This window comes from Equus quagga, chromosome 18 (assembly GCF_021613505.1).
Source record: "Equus quagga isolate Etosha38 chromosome 18, UCLA_HA_Equagga_1.0, whole genome shotgun sequence".
Taxonomy (NCBI): domain Eukaryota; kingdom Metazoa; phylum Chordata; class Mammalia; order Perissodactyla; family Equidae; genus Equus; species Equus quagga.
In genome coordinates, this window is record NC_060284.1 from 46,935,797 (window position 1) to 46,955,604 (window position 19,808).

At 47.6% G+C, this 19,808-nt stretch overlaps 1 protein-coding gene and 1 long non-coding RNA gene across 2 annotated transcripts in view; both read right to left on the bottom strand.

The window, feature by feature from the left end:
- Window positions 1-9,677: 9,677 nt before the first annotated feature.
- On the bottom strand, window positions 9,678-10,952 carry LOC124230096 (uncharacterized). Its single transcript, XR_006886065.1, has 2 exons — window positions 10,293-10,952; window positions 9,678-10,037 (listed from the first exon to the last, which is right to left on the bottom strand). It is a non-coding gene; the product is annotated as an uncharacterized LOC124230096 (long non-coding RNA).
- Window positions 10,953-14,045: 3,093 nt separating this feature from the next.
- CD58 (CD58 molecule) overlaps window positions 14,046-19,808 on the bottom strand; it is a 34,808-nt gene continuing 29,045 nt past the window's right edge. The window contains exons 5-6 of the mRNA XM_046645365.1: window positions 18,728-18,791; window positions 14,046-14,364 (exon numbers count right to left, since the gene is read on the bottom strand). Of these exons, the coding sequence (XP_046501321.1) occupies window positions 18,766-18,791 (26 nt within the window). The 3' untranslated portion in view covers window positions 14,046-14,364; window positions 18,728-18,765. The remainder of the gene's footprint in view (window positions 14,365-18,727; window positions 18,792-19,808) is intronic.

A 19,808-nucleotide genomic window follows, 5' to 3' on the forward strand; every position in this document is an offset into this window, starting at 1 on the left:
GTTTCTTACAACCCTTTAGAAATGTCAAAACCATTCTTAGCTCACAGGCCTCACAAAAACAGGTGTCAGGGTGGGCAAAGGACAGTCCAAGGCCCCAGTTTAGCCCTCTGCCTGTTTCTGAGAACTGCAGTTTGACTCGGGCACAGCCAGGCTTGCTGGTTTTCGTGTTGTCTGTGGCCTCTGTCACTACCATAGCAGAGCTGAGCGCTTGCCATGGAGACTCGAAGGCCCACAACGCCTGAGATGGTCACTCTCTGGCTCTTTGCAGGACACATTTGCCAAGCCCCACTCTGAAGTACTAAGACAAATGACACAGGGGGTCCAGTTGTTTTTCTTTTTAGAAAGATTTTTTTTTTAAAGATTGACACCTGAGCTAACAACTGTTGCCAATCTTTTTTTTTTCCCTCCTTTACCTCCCCAAATCCCCCCAGCACATAGTTGTATATCTTAGTTGCAGGTCCTTCTAGTTGTGGCATGTGGGATGCCGCCTCAACATGGCCTGACGAGCGGTGCCATGTCGGCACCCAGGATCCGAACCAGCGAAACCCTGGGCCGCCGCAGTGGAGCACACGAACTTAACCACTCGGCCACGGGGCCAGCCCCAAAGGGGTCCAGTTTTTAACGTGTTTCACACACATTCGTATTTAACACTTGGAACAATTTTTGAGACTAGTATGTGTCCCATTTTACAGCTGAGGATACTGAGGACCAGAAGGTGACGGCTTGCCCAAGGTCACCCAGCTTGTAAGTGGCAGAAACAGAACTTAAACCAGATCTTTGGCCTCTAAGCTAGGATTTGTGGACCAGATAAAGCTGCTCCCAAAGGGCAATCCATGAAGCCTGGAACATACTCCTTATTCATCCCCATCAGGGAAGGCAATGCCAGCACCTTGGTGCCAGCGTCTGATACAGTCACCAGGCATGGAAAGCAACCGGGCCGACGTGTACAGAGACTCTTAAGAGTCTCATGAAATCCTAGTGTGCAGAGAATATCTCCAAGGCCTTTCTGTGCACAAGAAAGACTGCAGGCTGGCGGTCAGCAGGAGAGCTGTCCCTTAAAATCCAGGTTTGGCTTCTGTATATATTTAACAGGTAGTCACATCACTGTGAAGAGCACAGAGCCACGGCAATCCCCCCACGTAGGACTGGCCTGGCCTGGCAGCCTGCTGGGTCTCGGGCTTGCCATTTGCTGTGGAACTGGGGACAGCAATGCCATCATTTGTATGAGAGAGGCCCCCAGCGGACATTGGTGGTATTGCTGCCTTTAAGGCCTCTGTGGGCAGCTCCAGAAACGCCCTCCAGCTCCCAGGAGCTCACTTCCTGGGCTGGGAGTGTACAAAGCTGGTGTTGTCTTTGACTAATTGCCCCCATACGTGAAGCTAATGAGTGTTGTCCTCCTCAAAATCCTCCCTGAGGGAGGTTGCTGTCTGCATGTGCTAACAATGCTGCCATTTCACAGCTTCCCTAGGGCCTGCCTTCACGGCCTTTCCTGGGCTTTTAGAGTCCTATTTATGGGCAAATCTGACCCCTGAGAACAGCTGGCCTTTGTGAAGATTTGTTTTAGCGTCCTTAGTCCAGCTTTGTTCCAGGACTTATTTGGTGTGTCCCAGAATGCTGTTAGTTTTGCTTGTTATTTTTTGTGGGTTTTTATTTGACTTGAATACCACCATTATAAATTAGGATTCCTAGCATTTCTGGAAAAGTCAGACAACACTTGTTCTGAGTTCTCACCCAGCAGTCAGTGGCTGAAGCTGAGGAGCTGTGCCCCTCTTTGAGCAGGCAAGGATTCTCCAGTTTGCCACAGTCCCCACCACTCCCTATAGTCTCTTATTGCCTGCCCTGCTGTTGATTATATTACCTTGCTAGCCCCTATCGAAGCTTTATCACACATACAGAATAATTGCCATAATAATAGCTGCTGCCACAAGACCAGACAATATACCAAGCATGGTACATACATTCTCTCATTTAACCTAGTGAAATAGGTATCATTATTCCAACTCACAGATGCAGAAATTGGGGTTCACCATCCTTAAGCAACTTGCCTGTGACCCAACAGCAAGTATCTGTGCCATGCAGTTACCAGCTGTGGTCAGGCAGGCAGGCAGACCTGGATTTAATTCCACGAGAGAGTGGGAAGTCAGCTTACAGTGACATGAAATATCTCTATGAGCCACAGGGTTGAACTGAATTTTAGTTATGGGCACATGCATTTACCTTGTCAGATAATGGGCTCCTCCCATTGGATTAGGGGGTGTGACTGGCTCAGTAAAGGCCCCAAACGATCCCCAGGTTTTCCTCTTTTCCCACCCGTAATGTATTCAAGAATGGCTGATCCCAGTTATGCAGTAGGCTAAGTATCTTTGGTGTTAAAGACACTGGAATAGTACCCTTCTCTTCCTCAGGACTCCTGATGCCATGTGCCCAGTGCCCTGAGCTTCCCCAAGGGGCCCAGGGACCCTGCTGTGACATAGTGTCTAGGCCTCAACTCAGGCATCACTTCACCTTCCAGATTTTCCCCTATGCCCTTGGCTATCAAAACATCCTCTGCTATGTCCCAAGTTTTCAAGCTCTTGCTAAATGACCGACAACTTACTCTGATAAATGAACGGGGAGAGAAGGTGCTAATGGGCTCGTTCATTCTTCTGACAACTACCTATTGAGTGTCCATCTTCTCCTTTTAAAACCATTCCAGGGCTTCCCACTGCTCTTAGGAGACAAAATCCTGAGCAAGGCCTAAATAGCCCTACGTCTTCTGTCCCCTTCAGACACCCCGCTAACACACTCTCCACCCCACATTCCCAGTGCTCTTCTTCCAGTTCCTCCAACACTCCCCGTCCCCTCCTAGTACTGGTCTTTACACTGGCCCTGTCCTCTGCCTGGAATCTCTTCCAACCCGTCTTACCCAGTGATGCCTCCTTGTCCTTCAGATCTCTGTTCCGTGTGTTCTGGCTTCATCAGAAACATTCGCTGGCCTCTCTGACGAGGTCGAATCGCACCGTTAGACGCATGCGCACCAGAACCTCTCCATGGAGACCCCTCACCAGCGGAATTCTGCGCTTGTCTATTGAACAGATCTGTGCCTCACCAGAGATGAGTTCAATGACGCCATCATGGAGGGGTTTTATCTGTTTCTATTAGGCCTAGATGCCTAATTCATATTTGTTAAAGGAAAGTGGTGGCCAGGGAAGTAGGGAAGGGAAGAATTTCTAATACTTTTCTACAGTTGAAATAGCAAGAACCTAAATGGCTTGCCCAAGGACATAGAGTTAGTGACACAGCAGAAAGTTGGACTCAAGTTTCCAAGGCACGTTTCTTTTCTGCTCTATCATGCTTTCCTCTGGGGCCTCTGTGAGCCTCTGGGCTCTCTTGAATAATTGCGCCCTGAAAATTATTAGGGCTTTGGAGGCATGCCCAATCTGGCTCCAGACAGAGATGGTGCAGTAGAATTGGGCTGTAGCAGGGTCCCTCTGCCACACGCAGGGGCAGAGAGCTGCTGGCAATATCAGGACAGACCTCTGGGTCACATCCAGGTGGACTCCTGGGTCACTACAGCTGGACTTAGCAGGAGTGTAAGACCTGAAATAATCCACCTGCTAGAAGAGCGACCATCTGTTGTGCCCTCACAATGTGCAAAACCCTTTAAGGGACACTATTTGGCTGAGTCTGATGTGAGACCTACCAAAGACACATTATTCTCCCCATTTACAGATGAGGACACAGGTCCAGAGACTGAGCCCCTGAGTGACACAGCTAGTCAGTGGAAGAATTGGTTTCAAAGCCAGTGTGTCAGATTCCCAAGCAACTTCTTAATCCAAGATGCAGCACAGCCTCGAAAAAGAATAGAATGCTCAGGACCTTATGAAAGGATAGAATATGAGCGATCAACATAAGAAGCATAAGGAGAGAGCTAGAGGGAGCTGGAATGAACACTCATGGTGGAAGGTTCAGGGAGCAGGGGCTGAGGACCCAAGGAAGAAGGGCTGGTTGGTGGGCGGGAAGCACGAGTGCAGGAGCCAGCAGCCTGATGGCAGAGCTCTGACCTGGGGGACTGGGGAAGGAACTGGGGCCCAGGCAGCCCAGCACCTCGATTATAAGCTTGGAGCTCGGTGCAGTGTCCTGTTTCTCCAGGCTGCACGCTTCCTTCCTCTGGCTTTTTAGCAAAAGGATTTTTCAATTCCACTTTCTATGGAAACAATTTCTTAGCAATCAAATGTCCTAGATCTGGAAGAAGAAAGTGGCGGTCCAGTGGACCAACTGTCCAGTTCAAAGGAAAATGCAGTTCTGTGCCCCTGTCCTTAATGTTATGTCTCTGACACCTGCTTCTAGAAAGGGTCACAGAGAGGAAGAGGAGTAGCCTGTGCCTCCCAGGGAGGCGGGGGACTCAGGAAAGAGCGTGGGCTGGCACTTAGGAGCTCAGGCCTCGAACCGGGCGACTTTGGGCACTTGATGTTCTAGAATTCAGTTTCCTCCCCTCCAGAGGGAGGGGCTGGAGTGGATGGTCTCTGCAGTCTCTTGTACTCTGGTTTTATGCTTCTCCAACCTAGGCCTGGGGGTGCAGGCAGAGGGAGATAAGAAAAAGGACAGCGGTGACGGAGAGTCCTCCAAAAGATGACTCAGCAGGTGACAGCAGAGCAATCGAATGATATGAGGTTGTGTTTGAAACTTCTCTCGTCAGCGTGTATTTTGTACCTTGAGATTCTCTCACGTTGTCACTGAGAAAAATAATTGTAGATTTGAATAGATTGTGGGTGTTGGATTATATAAAGGGCATGGATTTTGATGTCAGGCCTAGGTTCAAAAGGTGAGACCTTGGGGAGACAAATTCCCCTCTCTGGGCACCAGATGCCTCATGTGTGAAAGAAGGATAATATTGCACCCCTCACAGGGTGGCTGGGAGCGTCGACGCGTTTCCATAGAGAGAGCACACAGCACAGCCCTGCGAGTTCCCATAAATCCTCTGTCCTCCTCCACTCGCCTTTCCCCTCCTCCCACCGCGGAGGGGAACAACAAAGGGGAGAATGGAGTTCACTGGTGAATTCAAATTCATCCAGTATTTATCCAGCACCAAATGTGTTCCGCACTATTCTTCATACATAGCATTCACAACAGCCACATGGAACAGGTAGTGCTTTTCTATTGTATGCCAAGGTCTGGGGTTGGCTTCTGCTCATAAATGGGAGAACTGAGATTCGAACCTCTGTCTGCTGAATTCAACCCCAAATCCTCTTTTCACAGATTCCCAGAGATACCTCAGGGGCAGACGCTCCGGTGGGGAATTCCATCGGGAGAGGATTAGTTTGGGGCTTGCTCTAGGAATCCTTGTTGTTTTATATACGGTCTTATTTAACATCCCCATATTCTCAGAGGTGGGGGGAGCCCTAGAGCGAGGTCCTGTCACCTTCTTTCTGGAACAGAACCAGCGTCACCAGGCCCCGGGGATGAGGGGTCCTCTCGAGGGCTTCCTATGGGTCCTCATGGCTTTTCTGTCAGTGCCCCTCCAACCCCTCGCAAATGGTACTATTTCTACAGTGCCTCCCTGTTTTACAACGATGTCACTCAGCCCCTGTGAGGCGCGCGGGGTGAGCATCATTATCCTTATTTTGCAGTTGGGAGCAGGCTCAGGGAGCTGCCCTCACTCCCATGACCTTCCACGGAGGTCATACAGCAGGCCAGGCGGGCACCTCGTGGCCCCTGCCACCACAGAATCCTTCCTCACCCCACTCGCCGGGTCTCAGAGTGTGGCTCCTCCAGTCCCCTAAGTCTGTTGTCTTCAGGGGTCTTGTCACCCGGAGGCTGAGGCGGGGAGGGCCTAGAGTCAAAGCGTTTGTGAATTCAGGGTTAACAAGGCTGTTCCTTCTCTCCAGGGACTGAGCTCGTCACGGTGCACTTCCTTCAACTTGCTGTGACACTTATTTCACCGTGATTCCCCGCCGAGGGTGCGGTGTGACATCAGGGTGAGTGAGTCACTTCATCCGGGGGCAGTGTTCTGGCGCCTGCCACCCCTCAGCACCCCGAACAGCCTTACAGGTTGAAACTTCCCCCAAAGGCCTCTCTGACCACACCAGTTCCTCAGGAAACCACCCAACCCCGGCTTCGACTTTTTTTGACTTCTCCTCACTTGCCTTGTAACCCCTTCCCAGGCCCAGCTGGGAACCCGAGCCTGGGCCCGAGCTCCTCAGTGCCAGCTTTGTCCACACATTTGCTCCTGGAGAGTTCTCAGGCCCAGTCACCCACCAGCTAAGGGCTTGGGGTCTAACTCCTGGTCTGCCGCTTACTAGCTAGCCATGTTCCTACACTGCTATGAGCCTCTGTTTCCCATCTCTATATACGGGAACACAGTACTACCTACCTCCCAGAGAAGAGAGCAGGCAACGCACTCAGCACCGTGACTGGCACACAGTAAATGGTCAGTGGACAGCAGTGTGTGCGTGCGTGCACGTGTGAATGTGTGGCCCTCCTGAGACTTGACTTTTCTGTACTGTGTTTTCTCTCCACAAATCAACTTGAGAACCACAAGATATATCATTTCTATCTTCTCAAGCATCCTGGTTTCTTATTCCCCCCTTCCTTTTGATTTTGGTTCTAATCTCTTCTTTTAGGTTAGAATGTTAGAATGGTTAAAAATGAATCATTTTTTTCAAAGCCTTGGCAGCTTTCATTTCCTCAGTTCATTTCAAATGATTTATGATACAACACATCAACATTTATAACATCTTTCAGTCTTATCCAATGGGACAGGGGATGGAAAATGATAGACTAGCTGCAAAAATTAATTGAAGCAATGATTTTTTTTAAAAAAAGAAGGAAAATTTGCAAAGAATGCAAATAGGCGATTCACAGAGAGCAAGTCTAGATGATCAAAAAACATAGGAAATGATTTCAGACTCTAGTAATCAGGGAAACGTAAATTTAAGTAGCAATGAGATACATCTTTACTTCTATCAGAATGACCAAATTTTTTTCTTTTTTAAAGATTGGTACCTGAGCTAACAACTGTTGCCAATCTTTTTTTTTTGTTCTTTCTGCTTTTTCTCCCCAAATTCCCCCAGTACATAGTTGTATATTTTAGTCGTGGGTCCTCCTAGTTGTGGCACGTGGGACGCCACCTCAGCATGGCCTGATGAGCGATGCCATGTCTGCGCCCAGGATCTGAACCAGCGAAGCCCTGGGCCACCACAGCGGAGTGCGCGAACTTAACCAGTTGTCCACGGGGCCGGCCCCCAGAATGACCAAACCTTTAAAAAACTGATAATACCTATTGCTAGTGGGGATGCAGAGAAAAGGTTACTTTCATCATTGCTCTGGGATGGCATAGCCTTTTGGAAAGCAATATGACAACACTACTAAAATCAAAATTAAAAATACATATACCTCTTGAAGTAGCAGTTCCACTCCCGGGAATCTACCCCATGGAAGTAAAAATACCAGAATGTGTGGATATATGCACAAGGATGTATAACGAATTGTTGTTTGTGGTGGGAAACGAACAAAACCTAGAAACGATGCAGACGTCCTTCAAAAGGGGGAACTACTGAATATATTATGACATGCCAGGGAATACTCTGCGGCCGTTAAAAAGAATTAAATTGGAGCTATATCAGGTGACTCATAGGGATTACCATGAACAATTGATGAGAAAAAGCAAAGTACAGGAAATTGGGTATAAAATTACCGCATTTTTAAGAGGAAATAATCCCCATGACGCCGCCCTCACGGTGTATGTGAGCCCACACACATGAGCATGGAGGAAAACATGGCAGGCTCAGACCCAGCTGGCATCTGGTTTTAGGGGATGGACAGTCATGTGGTAGGAGAGGGGGTGAGAGAAAGTAAGGGAGGATCCACTCAGAAGGAAAAAAAAAAAAGACTGCATTGAAATTAAAATAATATTTATAACAGAATCACATTTATGCACTAATGTAAAAGTCCACGAGTAGACATAAGAAGAAAATTTTACATTATATATACCCATCTTCAACATTTTTGTTAACCTAAAACATACAAATGTACATTCCTTCACCAATAATTTGACAGAGCCAAGATCTCTTCATTGAGAATGTCTATTTTTTGGAGTTCTGCCTCACCTGTCTTTTGTAAAAAAGCACACCCTTAATGCATTGTCTATAGTTTCTAAGTTCAGCTTCTGTGGAGTGAAGTGAGAACTTAAGACACTTGCCAAACAAGTTCAGTACAGGAGCCTCTTAGAGACGCTCCCCCTAATCTTCTCAATTGTCTTGCCTACACCCAGGAGAACAACAATCTTTTCAGATCTCTCCTTGATTAAGTCTTTCCAAAACTGTCAACTTGGTTCTTACAGAAACAGTAATTCTCTTACTTTTACATTCACATTTTCCCCAGTTTATTTGATATTTATTGAGGCACAAGAGGCATAAGGCTCGGGCACAAACACATTTCACTGTAGGTGACATTCACGTCAACAGGTAGACACAGTTTTATGTGGCAGCCTGGCATCAGTGTGCCCACCGGGAGGGAGCAGCAGTCAGCATGTCCCACAGAGAGAGTGCACAGGGTCACGTGACACGGTGAGTCAGTTACGAGAGGTAGAACTTCACTTATGTGCTGTGAATTGGTGAGTGGGTAGCTGGCCTGACAGGTCACAACCAGCTCTCTGATTATGTGACTGTCAATCATCCTGTGACTGAAACACCAAGAGTTCCGAGTGGGCCTGGGAGTCAGGAGGCGTGGAGGATTATATCTTTCAGTTTATAATACATCACGTAGCACTTTGCTACATGGTCAACATAGATGGTTAAAAGTAAGCCCTCTCTCTAGAGAATGCCTCAACTAAGAATAAATGCTTTCTTGGAGCAAACAGAAAACAAAACTTGGAGAAGAGTTTCAAAGGGCTCCCACCTCTACGTGGAAGATTGACTGCATGCATCTGTCTTCCCATAGTAAAGCTTGGTGCTCAGGAGGCCTCTGGGCCCACACTGCCTGGGGGTTTGAATCCTGGTTCTGCCACTTATGACTGACTGACTTTGGACAAGTGCCTGTTTCCTCATTTATGAAACAAGGAGAGCAATAGTGCAATAGCGCCTGCCTGACCCTTGGAGAGGGCTGCTAGTGGAGACAGAATCCTTGACAAGCACCAAGGGATGCAGAGAGATAGGTACTAAAACACAGAGATGAGGCTGAGGGTTGAGGGTGGAGGGTAGATTGCTGACTGTGCAAAGGGGGTCCCATTGGCTTTGGAAGAGGACATCCCCAGAAGGAGGAGCAGGACAGGAAGCACGGGGCAGTACAGGAATGGGAGCACAGAAGACAGATGGCCAGGGGACTTGCACACTGGGCAGAGCATGGCTAAGTCTGGCAGGGAGGAGAAACAGTGGGACGATCTGTGTCAAAATTCTGAGTTGAACTCTGGTTTAAGAGGCTTTCATAGACTCACTGGCTGGTGTCTAAGGCTACAGACATTGTTGTCCTCTGCTCAGACTCCAAATAGAACACTGCTCTGTGCCCTCGTCACTTTCAGCCACCAGCAGAGGGGAGAACTGTAGTGGGGTCCTGAGGGGAGGGTGGTCACCTGCATAGCCTTTCAGCCACCACAGAGCTCAGCCTGGCTGAAGAAGCTGACGGGGAGGGCCTGCTTCAGGACGGGGGCTCCAACTTTCCCAGTTGGAAAAGGCCTGGCCCCTCCTCTAATTCCTCAGTTCTTTTTTTTTTTTTTAATAACAGTTTTATTAGGACATAATTCACATACTATACAATCCAGCCATTCAAAGTGTGCAATTCAAAGGTTTTAGTCATTCACAGAGTTGTACAGTTACAACACTTTTAGAACATTTTCATCATCCCCAAAAGAAACCTTGGACTCATTAGAGTCACACCCTTACCCTCTACCCCCAACATCCTCCTCCCGGCCCTACACAACTACCTATCTACCTTTTGTCTCTATAGACTTGCCCATTCTGGACATTTTGTATAAATGCAGTTACATAACATGAGGTCTCTTTTGCATGGCTTCTTTTGCTTAGCATTTTAAATGTTCATCCATGTTGTAGCATGTATCAGACCTTCATTACTTTTTTTTTTTTTTTTTTTTTTTTTAAAGATTTTTTATTTTTTCCTTTTTCTCCCCAAAGCCCCCCGGTACATAGTTGTGTATTCTTCGTTGTGGGTTCCTCTAGTTGTAGCATGTGGGACGCTGCCTCAGCGTGGTCTGACGAGTGGTGCCATGTCCGTGCCCAGGATTCGAACCGACGAAACACTGGGCCGCCTGCAGCGGAGCGCGCGAACTTAACCACTCGGCCACGGGGCCAGCCCCAGACCTTCATTACTTTTTATAGCTTAATACTATTCCATTGTATGGATATACCACAGTTTATTTACCTGTTCATCAGTTGGTAGGCACTTGGATGGTTTCCACTATTTGGCTATTAGGAATAATGTTGCTATGAACATTCATGTACAAGTTTTTGTGTGGACATATGTTTTTATTTCTCTTGGGTATATACCTAGGAGTGGAATCGCTGGGTCATATGAGCATAATTCCTTAGTTCTTTGCATATACTTCTATTTTAGGACTTAGCACATTCATCACAAGTGCTCACAGGGCTTCTTGCCCTGTCATACTGAGCTTTCTTCATCTCACTTACCCTGTGGCACGTAGCACCCACAAACCATTAAATAATTATGTGTGAGGCCCTCCACCGCATTAAGCGCTGCTTATAAACAGAGTAAGACAAGGCCTGAGTACTAACCATCGGATATTATAATGAGGGAGTCATGCTAACCTTGACAAGTAGTGGGGGTGAAAGCCTGACTGAAGTGATTTCCGTAAAGAATGGAAGCACCCCCATGTTCGCTGCAGCATTATTTATAATAGCCAAGATATGGAAACAACCTAAATGTCTACTGATGGATGGATGGATAAAGCAGCTGTGGTATATATAGACAATGGAATACTACTCAGCCATAAAAGAAAGATGAAATCTTCCCATTTTTGAAAACAGGGATGGACCTTGAGGGTATTATGCTAAGGACAATAAGATAGCTGGAGAAAGTCAAATACCGTATGATTTCACTCATATACAGAAGATTAAAAAAACCAAAACAAATGAAAAAACAAAATAAAACAAAAACAAACTCATAGATACAGAGGACAGATTAGTGGTCACCAGAGGGGAAGGGGGTGGGAAGTGAGCGAAATGGGTGAAGGGGGTCAACTGTATGGCGATGGATGGTAACTGGACTGCAGTGGTGAGCAGACTGTAGTGTATGCAGATGTCACATTATAAAGCCATGCACCTGAAACCTACACAATAAAACACAATAAGGAATAAATAATAAAATAAAATGAGCGAAAGTGGTCAAAAAGGACAAACTTCCAGTTACAAGATTAATAAGTCACAAGGATGTAAGGTACAGCATGGTCATTATAGATACAATACTGTATTACATTTCTGAAAGGCGCTAAGAGAGCAGATCCTAAAAGTTCTCATCACAAGAAAAAAAACTAAACAAAAAAAAGAAGGGGAGAAGAATCAGAAAAAGGAAGTACAGATCATTCTTTCAAGGAACTTTTCCATAGAAGATAGCAGAGAAATGGGACAGGAGCTGGACAGGGAAGTGGAATCAAGAAGGTTTTGGTTTTCTGAAGATGAGAAATGACAATATGTTCATACGACACAGTAGAAAGGTAAAAGCTGATGATGGGGGAGAGGTGGACAGACAAGAAGGTGAGAGGAGGTGAGATCCTGTGCATAAGCAGTGTTATCAATGGAATGTTTTGTTCCCTACAGTTCATACGTTGAAGCTCTAACCCCAATGTGACTGTATTTGGAGACAGGGCCTGTGAGGAGGTGACAAAGGTTAACGAGGTCATAAGGATGGGGCCCTAATCCAATAGGGCTGGTGCCCTCATGAGAAGTAGAACAGACACCGAGCTCTTCTCCCTGCCATGTGAGGACATGGCGAGAAGGCCGATGTCTGCAAGCCAGGAAGAGGGCCCTCACCAGGAACTGAATCAGCCGACACCTTGATCACGGACTTCTAGCCTCTAGAACTGTGAGAAATAAATTTCTACTTTTTAAGCCACCCAGTCTTTGGTATTTTGTTACAGCAGCCCGAGCAGACTAAGACAAGTGGAGAAACCGGTTTAAGGAGCAAGGAGAGATCACCCACTGTAACAGGACAGGAGGCAAAGTCCATGAGTGCCAACACAGCTGGGTGTACAGGTGTTCGGGGGGAGCCCGAGGGGGTCTCCTCTGCTGTTCTTGCTTTCAGTGACATGGGAAGTAAGGTGAGCAGTTGGTAGTGAGGACACAGGGTTGCAGATCCAAGAAGAGAGGTGAGGAGACAGTGAACGGACCAGGGCAATGCGACGAAGAGCTCTGAAAAACACCGACTCCATCTGAGGTTTGTGGTCATTGAAGTGAAACCAATCACCGCTGGTGCATTTTTCTCCAGGGATGTCCAGCAGTTCGGGTGCAGGGAGGGAACAGGTAGAGGTGACTGTAACCATGGTTGGGATTTGGCCAAATGAAAATGACAGGTGAGGGGGTAAAAGAGTGCAGGTGAAGGCATAATTATCCTGATAGACAATGGGGATCCGAAGCAGGCAGGAAGGAGAAGGAGAATGCCAAGGGTTGAGGGCCAGGGAAAAGATGGTGGGATCACTGGCTTGCAGGTCCTGGTAGGGCTGCAGGATTTTTGGAGTTGGGGCCCTCAAGGGAATGATGGGGAAGACAGGGAGGGGAGAGGGGATGCCTATAACTGAGCCTATGGGGGCTGCGGGTATTGGAAACGGAAGGGGCAGGAACAGGGCAGTGGCTGCTGGGGGAGACCACGGCAGGGTATTGGGTTTGCAGGTTTTGAAAATACTCAGATTCTGAAAGGAGAAGTGTTAAGAGAGACAGATTTCAACCTAGTGCTAAAATCTTCATGGAATGAGGAACAAAGATAACTGAAAAAGGGATGTCAGGGGGTGGTGATCTGCTGGCATAAGCAACAAAGCTGAGGAAGGAGCAACGGTCTGGAAGCAGAGAGGAGAAAGGAGGACACACTCCCTCCCTGAGGCCCAGCAGGGGGCACAGGAGAGGCAGCAGCTCTCCCTCGAGAAGGCTGCGGGAAGCAGCATCCTCGGGGAGAGCCAGGCTTCAGTGAGCACAGAAAAGGGAAGGGAGCGTTCATAGAAGAGGACACTAGGAATCTTGTTGTGGATGGATGGGGCTGGAAAGGGCCATACAGAGTATATGGAGACGAGAGTCTGGAAGATGAAGGATGTTCCAGGAGTCCCAGGCTCCCTATAGGGCCCTGAATAAAAGGTTTGAAAGATTCGTCAGAGACACACTTTGATAGGAAGCTATGCCACCTGCAGGCAGGGGGACTCGGGAGAAGTAGGGATCTTCCCAGGAGTCCTCAGGGCTCCCAGGCCCCTGCCTCACTCTCGCTGACAGCTCTGGAGAGCTCAGATGGAGCCGTCTCACGGGGACTTGCTCACACACCTGCCTTGGAGTGAAAAAGCATTATTTCCTCTTTCAGGCTGAAGACTCTCATGGGACAGAAATTCCAGGAGGAGTGCAGGCTCAGGAGCTAAGCCCTCTGTGTGTTGACTGTGATTGATGGCTGCCCAGGGGACAGTGGGGCTATCCACTTCCTGATTCAGGAGAGGCGCTCTTCTGCATTGGTACACAACTTTACAGTTTGTGAGGAGTTCTCGGCTGCTCACCTGCCAGTGTGACAACTAACACAATATACTAAGTGGGTTAAGACATCTTGACGGGGTAAGTCTCCTGGCCCACCCAGGTTATACACCTGCATCTGGATGCTGCGGATTCAGTCTTTTCAAAAGCGACAGAAGACCCGTATGTTCTCCCTTCCTGTCAACAGCCACGGACTCAAGAAGCAACAGCACCTTTGTCCGCCTTCTCCCTCGCTCCACTAACCATCCTGCAATGAATTATTTTTCCTCTAAAACAAAACAGAAGTGGAGTACAGATTTCAGTGAAAAGCCTTCACTTCCTGAGGTATGTGACTCTTACTTTTCTAACTTAACAGGAAGAAAGAGCCAAACCACCCAGTCACTTATGTACGTATTTACAATTATGTACAAACGCTTCATCTCGCCAACCCACAATTTACAAGAAACAATCGATAGCCAAGTGAGCACCTAGTCACATAAAGTGTTGGTAACAGAGCAGAAGCTAATGCTTGTCTTTGTCGGTTGATATTTCTTGCAAAAAAAAAATTGGCCTCTGATGAACACTTCAAGTTACACTTCCAAAGTTTCTTCAAAGATCATGTAAAACACGAGTGGTAAATCCAACAGTTTTTCAAAGATATTTAAATAACTTAGTTACTACACATTGGATTTCATCTTCTATTACCAAGAAACTGGACCTATAAAAAAAAAGTCTCATATTAGTACCTTATAAAATGCAGTCAATCTGTGCTACAGACCAAGAGTCTTAACTACCCTCCTGTTCTAATGTGAATAGCCCTTTTGTAATAAAGCCATCAAAACCAAGGGTGCTAGGGAGAAGAGATGGAGGAGGATTTGTCTTGAGCCCTCACAGGATGGTAGCTGGTGTCCCACCTTCAGGGCACAGCACTCATTAACAGTCCCGTCTTCTCTTCCACTATGTGGAACTGAAATTTCCAAATAACAGAGCTGAGACCATAATCCACATATGTAAACTGTCACCCCTCTAGCAGCCACTTCCTTCTTTGCCACCTGAACCATGTGGGGATGGCTGACTTCCCACTTCAACTTCTCTTCCTTTCGGGTCACCTCTGCGGTGACGACAAAATCACCTCGGGTCATCTCAGTGGGAGTCAGCCCAAACACAAGGCTGCAGCCTTGCCTGAGAAGCTCCTTCAAACAGAGATTCTGTTTCTTGGCCTATGGCCTTCCCCACCATCTGTTTTTCCACAGACCAGGCCAAACTGGACTGCACTGGACTGGACCAGACCCGAGGGCCCAAAATATCTGCACTCCATTGGGAACAAGAATTCATTAAAAAAATTAGTGCTGTGCCCACAGGGGTGAGGCAAAGGAAACCGAATTAGGACTTTGCCTTATAAAGGACCTCACAGAACACGAAGATGGGTGCTGTGAATTTTGGAGGGGGACAAAGTGGGCGGTGTTTCTCAAACCAGACCCGCAGGCCCGGGACTCCTCCTGAGAGCAGTGCCTGGCGGGATCCGGCCCCTCCACTGGGCCGCCCTCTCCCCAGGGGCTTCCTCACCCACACACTCAGCCTCGGCCCCAGGCACACCAAGGACTCGGGCTGCCCCTTCATCACCTTCATGCCCAGATGCCATCTGTAAAGAATTCTTCCCAGAGAAATGGGGGACCCTGCTCCCTTTTTAGTTTGGCTGACTTCGTGATCTGTTTTCCAGACATTTACCAAAAATGAAGATGACCAGCACTCCCAGAAATTGCCTAAATGGAACTGTCTGGTGAGAAGGGGAATATTGTGTCCATCTGTCCTCAGACAGCTGAAATCCACTTGGCTGTCCTCGGATATTTGCACCTGGGTCTAACTCTTCCTGATACTGTCCTCATGGAGATGTGACAATTTTGCATTTGCTCCTGGTTGTACTTGTTCCCTCCCCAACTCCTCCCCCAACGCCTACCTGCCACCATATATGACAACCCTTTAATAACTGAGTTCAGGGAATGCAGCCACATTGGGCTCTTTAAATTTAAAAATTATTATTAAATAGGTAGGAAACACACAAAACACTAAATATGAATAGTAAACAAAAATATACTGAGAAAAGTAGGCTCCTCTCCCACACCTAGCCCCAAGCTCCCCAGATTGTTCCCCAGGATGTCACCCGAAGCTGTCAGTTTCACCTTTCTAGACTCATCATTCCCAAGCAGTGTTTTTCATGCAAAACTCTCCTACTCAAGAACCTACAATGGCTCCCTATTCCCATATCACCACATTTTAATGCCCCTACTTCCAAAGATTCCTTGCAAATATTCAGTGTCTTTTCTCAGTTCTTCAACTTGATGCTAAGCAGGCCAATCTCTGTATCAAATGACTCCAGTGGGTTTGGTTCCCCTCCATGTCCTCGCCTCTGCTGCTTCTCCAGCTGCGGTGCCTTTTCCACTCCACTCTTTGAAGACCTAGCTCACGTGGTGCTCCCTTCAAAGTCTTCCCGATCACTCTGGCCTCTCACCTCCCACTTGCTGGTGGTCCAGCCCTGACCATCCACATCACAAATTCTGGCCCATCACCACATGCTTCTTGCCTAAGTCCTTCTTTTTCTTGCACACTCGTCCACTCTCCCCAGTGTGACCATAAGCTTCTCAAGGGTAGGACCCTAATATACGCTTTCTCTGAATCCCACACAATGTCTAGCCTCACTGGGTACGTTGATCTCAAGCCATCAGCTAACACACTGCCTGACATTGAGTAATCTCCATAAATGTTTGTTGAATGAATAAAGGAACAGGTAAGGAATGAGTCCTGGGATACTCCATCAGCTTTCTCAGTGGCCCTAGATGACAGCCCTCCCTGAACATGTTCCCTATCACTGTTGGTGATGGCCGCACCTCCACTGTAAACATCTGGATCTCAGCAGAGGCCCACCTTGGATCTCGCTCTTACCTGGCACTCAAACATATGGCTTCAAATCCGAAACACCTCACCTCTGACCATGTGCCCCAGTCTCCTACCCCTCCCCACTTCACTGCTAGCACACCTGAGCCTCACCTCATCGAAGGCTGCTCAACTACACTCCACCCTCTCCACGTGGCCTCCTGGCCCACCAACCCCTCACAGCCTCCCCACTCCAGCCCAGCCTGTTCCCTACGCATGGTTAGCTGAGCTATCCCTTGGAATCCCTTGCCTTACACCTTCTGCCACAGCTGACTTCCCAGGTAACTTGGGCACTGTTCTGTCCGGTAGCTGGGGAGAAAGGAAACCTCATAGCCCACCCCTTGGTCCCACTTCCCCCAGGCCCTTGCTTCTGCACAGCAATCCTTTCTTCATCCCCACTCCAACCTCTCACCCAATAGCTCTGTTGAAAACCAGCAACTCGCTTAACAAAGCCAGAGGTCTCGACAGCCTTCCTCCTCCTTTGCCTCTCTGCAGCTAACCCGCAGCCTCCTCCCTTGGGAGCTCTAACAGGGCGCCACCCTGGCTCTCCTCCTGGACTTCTCCCATCCTGGCTCCTACCCTTCTTCCCACCACCCGCGGGCCCCTGGCTTCTCTTTCTAGGTGACCTCAGAGGCTTAGGGCACCAGTTACTGTCCTGATGAAGATGCTCCCCAATGTGTAACTCCAGCCCCATCTCCTAAAGCCACTGCTTCAGTTATGTGCTGGACATGCCTACCCGAGTCATGTGCCTGCAGCCCACACTCAGCCCGCCAAAGCACAAATTCATCTTCCCAAACAAGAGCCTGTCTGACTCCTCTGCTCTGCCTGCCAGAGCTATCATCTCCTGGGCACCAACGGTCAGAATTCCTGTCACTTTTGGCTTCTTTCCTGAATAATCACAATCATAATCATAATAGCTAAGATTTGTTGAGCACTATTATGAGCCAGCCATTATTCTTGGCATTTTACTTATATTAACTTGTCTGTACATGTTATTTCTATGCTATTATTGCCGACACTGTCATTATTATTTCTATATTATTGTTATACCCATTTTCCACAAGACAGCTGAGGCACAGACAGTTTAAGTGACTTGTCCGACACCTGGGAGGGATGGAACTGGCATTTAACGCTGAGGAGTCTGGCACCAGCCCCCGCACTCTCTGCCGAAACCTTTGTTAATATGATCTCCACACTCTCTCCCAAACCCAGCCCTCCATATTCACTTCTGCCACAGCCGCCCTGATTCGGGCCCTCTCCTCCGCTTGGCTGGATTATTTCCTTTATCCACTAACCAGCGTCCCCATCTCCAGCCTCTTGTCTATTAATTCACCCTATGTTTTGCCAGCAGAGTGACCTTTCTAAAGCATAGCTCTGCTCAAAAATCCTCAGTAGTTTCCCAGAAAAAGCCACCCAAACCTCTTGGCAACTCTGTTTCAGTATCTTTGCCTGGTCCAACCTGCCCCTCTAGCCCCATTGCCCTCTCTTCCACCAACATTTGCTGCCCCAAAGAGGATGACTCACTTCTCTATCCTGCCCTTTACCACCCTGGGCCTTTACTCTTCCCTTCATCCCTCAAAGCCCAGCTCCCAGGCCCCTGCCTCCTGACCACCAGGGGGATTTGCCAGGAGGGGGTCTTCCGGAGCCTCCTTATGGCAATTTACTTAATTGCCTTTGCTGCTGTTGACTGTGTTTGCGTCCTATCTTTTGTTCATGCTACAGGCCCAGCTCTGACCCCGGCTCCTGAAGAGAACCCAGTCCTTGGTCCAGTTTTCCTGGGATGGGAGAAGGAGGGAGTACATTGTGGTGGTTAACAAACAGGATAACCCTGGAGTCTGAAGACCTAGACGTGAATCCCAGCTCTACCACTGGGACTCAACATCTCTGAGTCTCACGTCTGCTGTCTCTAAGCAAGTGGTAATGAGACCCTCATGCAAGGTATCATCAAGAGGGTTCAAGGAGATGATATATGGAAAGCAGCTAGCAGGCGCCTGGCACACGATCTGTGCTTAATGAACCGTGGTTAGTATATCTGCTGACATTACTTATTACTGTTCAAGGCAACAGACAGATAAGTAGCGTCTGGCTCCCCAGGAAACAGGCCTTTACATCAGGGCTGTCCCGGCTCTAGTACACGATCTACAACTTACCCATTGCACAGTCTACAGGGAACTTAAGTGGTTCTGAATCATTCTGCTCTCCATCTCTGAAAAGCTACAAAAGAAGAAATGTTTATCTCAATTAAAGAACTGACAAGAGAGGCTGAAATCTGGAGTTACTGACAGCCTATCAGAGACCTGAATCTAGAAAACTCTCAACTGGAGCTCTGTCAAGCTGGGGTTTCCTACTCTCCTAAATGCCTAAATCATACTGGGTACCAAGTTGGTCCAATGAGTTGTTCAAAAATTGGTCATCAGAAGATAGAAAAACAAAAACTGTTGAGAAAATGGTTATTTCTGCAGCAGCCTGTGCATAAGGCTAAAGAGGAAGGGAGGGCTAAAATGGTTTGGACTAGCGCTGTCTAATAAGAGTATAACGTGAGCCACATAAGCAATTTTAAATTTTCAGTAGCCACATTACAAAGTACAAAGAAATAGGTGAAATTAATTTTCATAATATATTTTATTAGCCCAACATATCAAAAATACTATCATTTTAACATGTAATCAATATAAACATTGATATTTTACATGCCTTTTTTATAGCACTGTAATAACCAGGTTTTGCTATAAATTCCTTGTTAATTTTGTTTTTTAAAGGTGCTACATGCCTTTTTTTAATACTTATAAATCCAGTGGGTATTTTATACTTATGGTCCATCTCATTTTGGACTCCCACATTTCAAGGGTTCAACAGCCAGATGTGGCTTGTGGCTGCCATTTTGGACAGCACAGGTTTGGACGTTAAGATCCCACTCCCACACATGTACGCATGACTTTCCTCCCATAAAAGGCATCAGCCCTAAGCTGGAGCCACACTAGTGGTCCAGCAGCCTAGTCCATAGGTTTAAGTGAGCTTGTAAAGGTGTTTGTCAACCACAACCAGCCACTGGAGCCACATTCAACTCTCTCCCCTTCTGAAGGCTCCATAATGCCTCACTTTCCCAATTAATGGCTTTAGGGTTGAGATGCCTGCTGAAGAACAAGCATTTTTTTTTTTCAGGTTCTACGGTGCTACCAGCACTGACCACTGGAGTAATTTTCTGTCTTTTGCATTAGTAATTTTCTAACT